Source organism: Crocodylus siamensis, chromosome 7 (assembly GCF_052110815.1).
Source record: "Crocodylus siamensis isolate JL-2025a chromosome 7, ASM5211081v1, whole genome shotgun sequence".
Lineage (NCBI taxonomy): Eukaryota > Metazoa > Chordata > Crocodylia > Crocodylidae > Crocodylus > Crocodylus siamensis.
In genome coordinates, this window is record NC_143401.1 from 8,076,116 (window position 1) to 8,086,170 (window position 10,055).

General features: G+C 53.1%; 1 protein-coding gene across 1 annotated transcript; it reads left to right on the forward strand.

Annotated features, from left to right (window-relative positions):
- Positions 1–3,460: 3,460 nt before the first annotated feature.
- On the forward strand, positions 3,461–8,834 carry GJA4 (gap junction protein alpha 4). Its single transcript, XM_090056854.1, has 2 exons — positions 3,461–3,594; positions 5,622–8,834. The coding sequence occupies exon 2, from the start codon at positions 5,643–5,645 to the stop codon at positions 6,681–6,683; it is 1,041 nt and encodes a 346-aa protein (XP_089912980.1). The 5' UTR covers positions 3,461–3,594; positions 5,622–5,642; the 3' UTR covers positions 6,684–8,834.
- The last annotated feature ends 1,221 nt before the right edge of the window (positions 8,835–10,055 follow it).

The window sequence follows — 10,055 nt, forward strand, 5'->3', positions numbered from 1 at the left end:
GGAGGAAGCTTTGCGGAGACTCCTGCATCCCTGTAGTGCCACCCAGTGCCCAAGCTGGTGAACGTCACCACAGGGAACACCACAGATCCCTGCCCCAGTTTGATTCGGGAGCTTTCTGCTCCCACCAAGCTCCCAAGACAGGATGGAGGGGGAGGCTGGGACCCTTCCTTGGGCACCTCACCATCTCCAGCAAGTTCCTCTTCACTGTTCCCCAGGGAGGCCCAACACTGCCAGGATCCGCACGGTGCAGATGGGGAAACTGAGGCTGAGTGATACTGGGGGAAACTGTTGAGTGACCCACGGGTTGTAGCTGTATTGGTCTAGAGGAAAAAGGCAATCAGGACTCATAGTAGAGATGATATCTTTTATTAGACCAGCAAGCTTTTTGCAAAAAGTAAATAATTTTTTTTGCAAAAATCCTGTTGGTCTAATAAAAGATATCGTCTCTACTATGAGTCCCGATTGCCCCTGGAACAGAGGCACTTGGGAGACTCGCATCCGAAGTGACTCGCCCCAGGTTGTACCAGGGAGTCTGGGGAGCAGACAGACAGACAGCTCAGGAATGAAACAGGGCTGAGGGTCTTGCCTGGACACCAGGAGACATGGGCTCCTTTCCTTGCTCTGTCCGGCCACTTGGTTGGTGCGCTCCCCCCCTGGACAAGCTCACAGGATAATTTCATAGATTTCATAGACATTAGTGCTGGAAGGGACCTCGGGAGATCATCGAGTCCAGCCCCCCGCCCGAAGGGCAGGCAGTCAGCTGGGGTCATAGGATCCCAGCAAGATAAGCATCCAATTTGCTCTTGAAGGTGTTCAGTGTACGTGCTTGAACCACCTCCGATGGCAGGCTGTTCCAGACCTTGGGGGCTCGGACAGTAAAGAAATTCTTCCTTATATCCAGCCTGAAACGGTCTTGCAGGAGTTTGTGACCATTCGACCTCGTCATCCCTTGGGGCGCTCTGGTGAACAAACGTTCCCCCAGATCCTGGTGGTCACTCCTGATAAACTTATGGGTGGCCATCAGATCACCCCCGAGCCTGCGCTTTTCCAGGCTAAGGACCCCCATGGCTCTCAGCTTGTCATTGTAGGGTCTGTTTTCCTGACCTCTGATCATGCGCATGGCTCTTCTCTGGACTCCCTCAAGCTTCTCCACATCCTTTTTGAATTGCGGATCTATCAAGGTCCCAATCCATAATAATTGGGACCTTGATAGATGTCATGAAACAAAACAGGTTCCCCCACTTTGTGTCCACTTCTGAGGTTATCCAGGTCCAGCAGATGGAGACAGGGCTAATAATTCACTGCCTTCCCTCCCTAAACTCAACCCATCGGCCCAAGCAGGAATTCCCCAAGTGCTGCAGGGAAACAGGGACCTGGATGCCTGCTTCCACCCCGGAGGCCAAAGATCAGCCAGGCCCAGAGCTCGCCAGTGCCACTACCTAGCAAAACAGAATTTCTTTGCTGCAGGCTTGGCTGGCCAGGGAAGTCATGGCTCGGGAAGCGGTGTGAGAGGCAATGTGCGCTGGCTGCTTTGCACTGACCTGCTGGTGCACGCACAGAGTACACTGCAGCTGCTCCCCTTGCAAAGAGTGATGGGCTCACTGGGGCCACACGTGGAGTTCACATGCACTAGCAAACAACTTCCCTGCACTAGCAAACAACTTCCCTGCACAGACAAGCTCTCAATAGCCTGAATAGGAAGTCAGAAGCTTAAACTCAGGCACTCGGGGAAGGAGAACGGTGGCCTAGTACATCCCCTCCGTTGGAGGGAGGGCAGAGCGGGGAAGGGATGCTGGATGTTGGTGGGGGAATCCTTTTCATCTGCTAAAGCCCGGTAGAAAGGTCTGTGGACGTCGGCCTTCGTTGCCAGGCTGCGCAGAAAACAGAGGAAGCCACACTGCCCAGTACAGCTCCAGGCCGGGGAAAAGCAGCACCGGGCTGGAGAGCTTTGCCTTCCCCTTCAGGGGAACCACAGCTTCCCTCAGGGCCTGCAGGACAGACGGTTCCTGCCGTGTCCGAGGGGCGGCATTGCTCTCCAACAGCTGCCAGGGCCGTGCAGGAAGGGGGAGAGCTGCAGGGTCCGGCCCTGCAGTGCAGGGGTTGTACAGCAGGAGAGAGAGGGACTATGGGCTCAGCTCCCCCTGTCCGGCGCTGGGTATCGGCTGCTGGGCAGAGCCCCGGGCGTGTCAAAGGGAGAGTCTGCGCACAGCAAAGAACAGCCCGACCTGCGCCAGAAATAGACCTGGGGGCATTTTAAACAGGGTTGAATTAACCCCGCAGACAACATTCAAGCACCGAGTGGGGACAAGGCTCAGCGCCTTTAAACCCAGCTCTGTGCTCCCCTCGAAACCCCACCCTCAGCCCTCTCTCGTTGCCTGGTCCACCACCAGCAACCTCCTCCCTGCTCCTTTGCTAAACAGCCAACAACCCGCTGCCTTCTACTTCAGCCGGCGGACTAGTTTCCCACCCCCAAAGCTATTCGCCCTTGGGAGACAGCCCCCGCCACCCCACACCTCCCCTATTGGGTTGGTTCTGCACTGTGCTCACTCAGATGCCACGTGGGAGTTGGGCCAGGCCCCTTGCAGCAGCTTGAACCCTTGCTGGGTCTCAGACCCAGGCGTGGAGCTGCCTGCTAACTCAGATGCACAGGCCAAGCCATGCACCAGCACCAAGCCCCAGAAGAGCTCAAAGGTCCTCCAGAGTCTGCAGACTCCTCCCTCCCGTTTGATTTCCCATCGCTTGATTCCAGTGAGCACTGAGTACCCCCCTGTTTTGAAGGATTCGGCCTTAGCTAGGAGGAAAAGGAGACAGGCAAGTGGAGACGTACCTGCCCTGAGGCTCACAGCCAGGGTTTACCAAGGGAGTTTGCTGGACTTCTGCAACTCCCAGGAAATAACCAGGCCAGCTACCAGGACAGCACAACAGCCAGCTTCAGGGGAAGACAGAAGTACTGACCAGCCTACCCCAGGGCACCAGCCTACCCCCTGCAAGCCTCACTGCTGCCAGCTTCTCAGCCCCTCATTGTTTCCATGCATTGCCCTGGCATGGGATGCTCCCCACAGCCCTGCCCATGTTGGTTTTGGCTCCGAGGGCCTCCTGACCCGGACCGAGAATTATTATTTCAGTCTCGTCTGGCTTGTTTTCCTCCATTTCCTATTTCCACAAGGCCCTGGCTCTGTCTGCGAGTCCCTTTAAGAGCGAAGTGAGCCCAGCAAGGCCATTGTACCCCCTGCCCCTAAAAATGCTCTTTCCCCCTATTCCAGTGACTTCATGATGCACCAGCAGGCAGGAAAAGAATGAAGTCACCACTTCCCCCCCCCCCAAACACCTGTCCCAACAGCTGGCCCTTTAAAGCCAGGCTCTGCAGCTGGACTCTTTGCTTTACCAGCCCCTCTTCCCACCCCTGCTTCCTGCAGCTCCTCCCCTCCTGGGAAGTGACTCTCCATAGCCAAGTTTTCCCTAGAAGCGTCCCAGGGATTCGGGTGGGCAGCACTGGCTTCCCTCACTTGCAGCCACAGGTAGCACCAGGTGGGGCAGGCAGGGTGCCCCACTCCCAGGAGCAGGGACTTGGCTACGCAGCTGTGCCTGGTGCAGGTGAGTAAATGCCAGCTGTTGGCATGCTGCTGGGTCTATTTTCCAACCAAGCCAGTGACATGGGACCTGCAGGCTTTGTGCCCCTGAGTGGCTGGGGGGGGGCAAGTCACAAAAGGGGCTGTGGGATGATACAGGGAAGGGATAATGCACTGGAGCTTGGCTTCCTGCTTCATGGCATGCACCTTCCAGCCTCACTTCAACCCATCTGCTATCTCCCTTCTGCTTAAGACCCAGATCCCACTTCTCCTGGCCTTTAATTTCACTTTTAAAAAGTCAGTGGAGCCCTTAATTGGTTAATTGAAGGGGGAATAATTACAAAGGAGCTTCCTACCTGTGTCCCTTCCTGGGCCTGGGGTTGACTGGCAGCTGGGGGTAGGAGAGCCTTGTAACTGGGATTGCACGTGCTCTTGGGAGGTGAGTGGGGGGCTTGGGACTGTCCCCAGTCAGCTGCTGCTGTGCTGGGGATGTAATGCCTCCTCTCTAGGAGCAATGGGGGTGCCCAGGCTGAGCCAGGAGCCGAGTAGCTATCCTCTGTTCCCTTCCTGTGGGAAATGAGGGAGTTGTGCCCACAGCTTCTGCTTGTTGGTGGTAAGGGGGAACTGGGGTGGGGGTCTTGCCCCTGCCCCATGAGAGAGAATGTGGCCCCAGGGATGAGGGCTCCCACCCCAATAGGCAGGATAAGTTGTACGAGCTGGGGAGGGGCTGGCTTGTTCCTGCCCCCCTCCAGGTGGTGGCTGCTGTTTCTCTGGGGATGTGGCCCTGATGGGAGGCCTTGAGCCTGGGAATAGTTTTGGGGGTGTCCCCTGCTGCACAATTCAGCTCTGCCAGGGTGACTAGAGTCCCTGACTTGCTTCAGTGGCTTCTCTGCTCTGCCTCTTTCCCCAAAGCTGTTGTAAAGAGTGGGTGAGAGCTGCAGGGTTTTGGCTGAGTCTCCACGCTGGGCAGCGCTAAGGGGCCATGCTGGCTCCTTGTGAGAAGCCTGAGGGCTGCCCCGCGCTCTGCTTCCTTAACCGAAAGCAATGAGCTCCCTGCTTTGCTCCCTGATGGACAGGAGGAAACTGCTGCTTGCAGACCCAGCGATGTCTCTTGAAATGGACTCTGGCAGCATAAGGGACTCCTTGCTGCCCAATCTTATTTGGAAAGCAGGCTCTTTGGGGAGGGTGTCCTAGCTCCTCCTGAACGAGAAGCTGGGGAGCCTGGCTAACACCTTGCTGTAGCAGCTGGGTTTGAGCAGAGACCATGCTTGAGAGCAGCGTTTCTCAACCTGTGGGTTGCAAGAATACATGAAAGGGTCTTCAATGAATTTTAAAAATGCATTCTCCTTTAAAAGAGACAGAAGTAGGAAAGGGTTTCTTTTCCCTTGCAGGCTGTCAAAGTTGTAGCTTGCAAGAAGCTGCTTGGGGGTGGGGGGGCCCATGCCCCACATGCATCCTCCCACATGGGGAGGTTGGGACCTGAGGGCGGGGGGCAGCAGGTCAGGAGTGAAAGGCAGTGGGTCAAGACTGGCCATCGATGTTTACAAATGGGTCCTGGTACAAAAAAGGTTAAGAACTGCTGCTTTGGGGGTCTCAGCCACAGACCCACAAGGCACCTAGCAAAGATGCACTCCCTTTCCATGCCACTAAGGTGGCTAGAACAGTCCAACCAGCTCCGCATGAAGTGTGTACTGGCTTCAACTGGGACCAGCATATCCTGTGCTCCCTGGAACACCCCTTGTGTTTCCCCCACGCCGCCTTCCTGCAGTGATGTAGGCTCCCAGTGTAAGCTGAAAGACGAAGTTCCCTGATGCTAGAAAGCTTAGACCACAAAGTGAAGCTGCTCTTGAATACCAAACCTGTATGCCAGACTGGCAAAGCACCTATGCCTTGCTGGGGTGACCTGTCTAGGGTGTGTCACCCATTCAGTCACAGGGATGCTGGCCCCAGGGAGTGGACTAGTGAGGTGTGGGAGGAGACCCCACGTCTCCTCTGTTTGGCAGGAGCCAAACAACCAAGCTGATGTGATTCTTGTTGTCTCTCTGCTGCCAGACCCTCGAGACCTCCTAAGAGATGGGAGACTGGGGCTTCCTGGAGAAACTGCTGGACCAGGTCCAGGAGCACTCGACAGTGATTGGGAAGATCTGGCTGACGGTGCTGTTCATCTTCCGGATCCTCATCCTGGGCCTGGCAGGGGAGTCGGTGTGGGGAGATGAGCAGTCAGACTTCTTGTGCAACACCAAGCAGCCAGGCTGCACCAATGTCTGCTACGACAAAGCCTTCCCCATCTCCCACATCCGCTACTGGGTGCTCCAGTTCCTCTTTGTCAGCACCCCCACCTTAATCTACCTGGGCCATGTCATCTACCTCTCCCGCCTGGATGAGAAGCTGAAGCAGAAAGAGAGCGAGCTGCGAGCTGTGCCAATCAAGGACCTGAAGGTTGAGCAGGCCCTGGCAGTGGTAGAGAAAAAGATCTCCAAGATCTGTGTCGCAGAGGATGGACACATCAAGATCCGGGGGCCCCTCATGTGTTCCTATATCGCCAGCGTGATTTGCAAGAGCATCTTTGAGGCTGGCTTCCTCTTGGGTCAGTGGTACCTGTATGGTTTCTCCATGCCAGCTGTCTTCGTGTGCGAGAGAGTCCCCTGCCCTCACAGGGTGGACTGCTTTGTCTCCCGGCCCACTGAGAAGACCATCTTCATTATCTTCATGCTGGTGGTGGGTCTCATCTCTCTTGGTCTCAACCTCATGGAGCTCATCCACCTCTGCTGCAAGAACATGCTCACCGGCTTAAAGAAGATCTCATCCCGGTCCCCTGCCAGCCTGGGTGAGGAGTCCTTCCCGGACGAAAAGCTGTGTGAGGTGCCTGGTGGCCCATACCAGCCCAAGCAGTACCACTATCTGCCCATGAGCACGGCTCAGGCTCCTCCCTACCAGTCTTACAATAAGCTGTCCAGTGAGCAGAACTGGACCAACTTCAACACGGAGGAGAACCTGGCCCTGCGCAATGGTAGCAGACCTTTGCCCAACGGCTATGCTGCTAATGCCCAGTCCCTGGAGGAGAAGCAGACCAGTCGTCCCAGTAGCTCCGCTTCTAAAAAACAGTATGTCTGAGCATCTGCAATCAGGCTCATGTCTTCTGGGCTGCCCCGCTGGAGGCTGTGATGGCTCACAGACTTTCTGGTTGTGTCCTCTTTCTTGGAGAGGCTTCTCTTGGTTGATGGGCAGAAACCTGGTTTCCTCATGGGTCTGTGCATAAAGTAAGGGTGCTGTAGATGTTGCTCCATGGACTCCTGTGAGCCCACAGCAAGCATGGGGGGGGTCAATGGCATGTGGTAGCCAACTGGCCACAGGTCCCAGTGCAGTAACCTTCTGAATCGTCCTGCTGAAACCTACACAAGACCGTGGGGAAGAGGACTGTCCTCTGGACAAAAGACCTTGAGTTAACTGTTGCTTCAAACAAGCTACACTTGGACTTTTTTCCAGCTGCTGTCCCTGGAGGGCAGTTTATGTGACTTTTTTTTTTTTTTCTATTTTTTTTTTTAACACTGTATAAACATGGAAACCAAACCAAATCCCTTCTCAGCTGGGATCATGGGTGGTTTGCATGGAAAACTAAGTTGTTCTTCCATGGGATAGAACTGCTACTGGATTCTCAGGGGAAGCTAACTGGATTGATATCCATAAAGCAACTATCAGGGAGAGGAGCAGGGGGCTGATCAAGGGTTACGGCAAGTCAGTGGCTTCCAGCTTGGCAGGTCTTGGCTGTTATAGCCTTCAGGTGAGAGTAGTCGACAACGGTGGTGGAGAAAAGTGAATCTGGACCAGGGCAAGGAAAGAAATCCCCTTCTAATCCTGTTGGGATCTGCCTGCCTCCAGGGTGTTGCCAGGTGCTGGCTTCGGCCTAGCAATCCCCTTAAGCAACACTTCCATATAGGCTTTTAATTGAAGCAGGTGGTCCTGAGCTGAAGCCAGCTCTTTCCCTGGCTTCAGAGCCCCTTGCCCAAATGCTCTTCAGGGAGAGAGTTTTAAAAAAAAAAACAAAAACCAAAAAAAAAACCTAGCACTGGCTACTCACTATGCTATTGCCTGACTTCAGTAGCTTATTTAACCTGTTAAGTGCCTTGCTACACTGTGTCCCCCTTGAGATCAGAGTAGTTCCCAGGGGGATGCCTTTGGGTCAGAAACTGCTGTAATGGAGGATACTGCCTGTCCTAAAACCCAGGCTCCCTTGAGCTGCCTGGTGGCAGAGCTGAGCTATGTGCGCTGTTCACTGTTTGTGTGTAAAGCAATGTGCTGTTCATGTATCTATGTATGCATTTCTCCTGTACACATCAGCAATAGTAGCCTTGCTGCTTTACCCTGGGTTCTTCCTAACTTCTATGATTTGTCTAATTTTCGTTGTTGTTGGTCTGAGTGAAAGGAAAAAAAAAAATGACAGTCTCTGCCACTGGATCTACAGCTGTCTGGCTAATATGAACCACCCTATCCATGTCCAACTCTTCTAGAAGACTTGCTGCACATCCAGAACTGAAAGGCCCACGTTCTGGAGTGCGGACTCTCATAATACTGTAAGAACTTGGCTGCATCCAAAGCTGGGGGAAGGATAAATGCTAGAATTGAGTTGAGATGGTCCTTTTGGATGTCCAATGTTATGAATGTGGCCAAAGAACTCCTCCCCACGCTTGTTCCTTGGACTCTGTCATTCAAGATGGGGATCATGCGAGTCCAGGACTGGTAGCTCTCCTTTCCATGCGTGGGGGCTCTGTGGGATAGGGTGGAGCAGCAAGGCACAGGTGTTCACAGCTGAGAGGTCTGCACTGCAACAGCATTAAAGTCATTTCACCCTCTGGAGGCAGGGGAAGAAGGAATTGGATGGCTCCTCTTCCACACAGGTCCTCTCCTGCTGTAGCAAAATGTCACCATGGAGGGGGAAGAACAAACCTGTTGTTCCTGTTCTTAAAGCTCAGGCTACAGTAAGCTGTCCCTGGTATCCCAAAGCTGTGAAACCACAAGGATGTGACCCAACATCCTTCTTTCTGTTTGTTCGTGTCACTGGTTTTTTGGGGGGTTTTTGTTCATTCCAGAGACCAACCAAAGCACTGCAGATGCCTGTCCCAGCATAACCAAAGTACACGGACTCTGCTGTGAGCGGGTGGCAGACTGGAGTTGCTCTCCAGGATTTTTGTTTCCTTTGTATTTCTCTCTTGGCAGACTTCCAACTTGCATCTCGTCAAATAAAATGGTGACCCAAATACCTTGTGCTTTACAGAGTGGTTCCTTGTCCCCTGCCCCAAGTCCCAATTTGTATCTAGTTGCGTGGTTCTGGGAGCCGGCATCCCTTGGCAAGAAGGTTTAAAGGGCTTTGCTCAAGGCAAGTTAAGCCAGAACCAGTGTGGTTTTTAAAATCAAGTGTTCCTATAAAAATTGGCTTGGGAGGGATTCAAAATGACCTGTAGTCTAAGTGTTTGGGGTGTTTTTTTGTTGTTTTTGTTTTTTCCTCCCTGGCTCCAGACAGGATGGTTTCTGCTTTCACAAATCTGAGATGGGTGTTTGTTATAATCTCCACTTAAACTCCTGAGATGCATCCTTGCCTCGCTCTACGTCAGGGCTTCCCAACCTCTTCCTCAGCGTGACCCTATTTAAACAGTGGGAGCTTTTTGCATCCCAAGATGCTGTAGATGAGATCAATGAGGAAGGATGCATCAAATTCCTGCTTTCATGTTTCGCGTTCCTTTTGTTTCTTGTTCTCATCCTTGTCCATTAGCTTTATTGCTAGAGCTTGAGGCAAAACTTTTATTTATTTTTTAGAGAAAAGCATCCATATTGGATGTCTCCATCAGGTAAAATGTATGCCAGCCAGCCAGTATCAACAGAGTGATTTTTACATCCCCTTCCTATAACATACAAGTGCCTCGTGTCGAAGCTGCAGCTGCCACGCGTGGGCGAATAACTGCCATGCATGAGAGTTGCGTGTCTATAAATGGGAAGGGTGTTCATCATAACTGGCTGATGCTGTCAAGTGTCTTTTGGGACCCCATTTTTTTTATCATTGCAAATAGAGGAGCTGAGTACGTGGGGCCCTGGTTCCCCTTGGGCTGTCACCTGAAATGCATAAAACTTTCCACATGTCCATGTTTTGGCACTGCCCCCTGCTCCCCACTGCAAAAATAAGTCTGTGCCTATGGTTGCAACCCCCAAGGGGGTCACAACCCCAAGATTAGGAACAGCTGTTCTAGGTGATCTGTTCCAGTGTAGCATGGCAGCCTCGCTGGCTCTCACATCCCGGTTGCATGACTGAGCTACGTGGCTGTGCCAGGGTCTTTTCTGCCCGCTCAGGACAGAGGGGAAGGAAGTCTGACCTAATCCCATTGAGTGCCCTGAGTTACAGTCAGAGCATTAATGATCTTGTGCTGGTTGCTGATGTCATTCATGATATGATCTTCACCTTTTGGACTTTTCTTTCTTGTTTGACTTGCCCAGTGC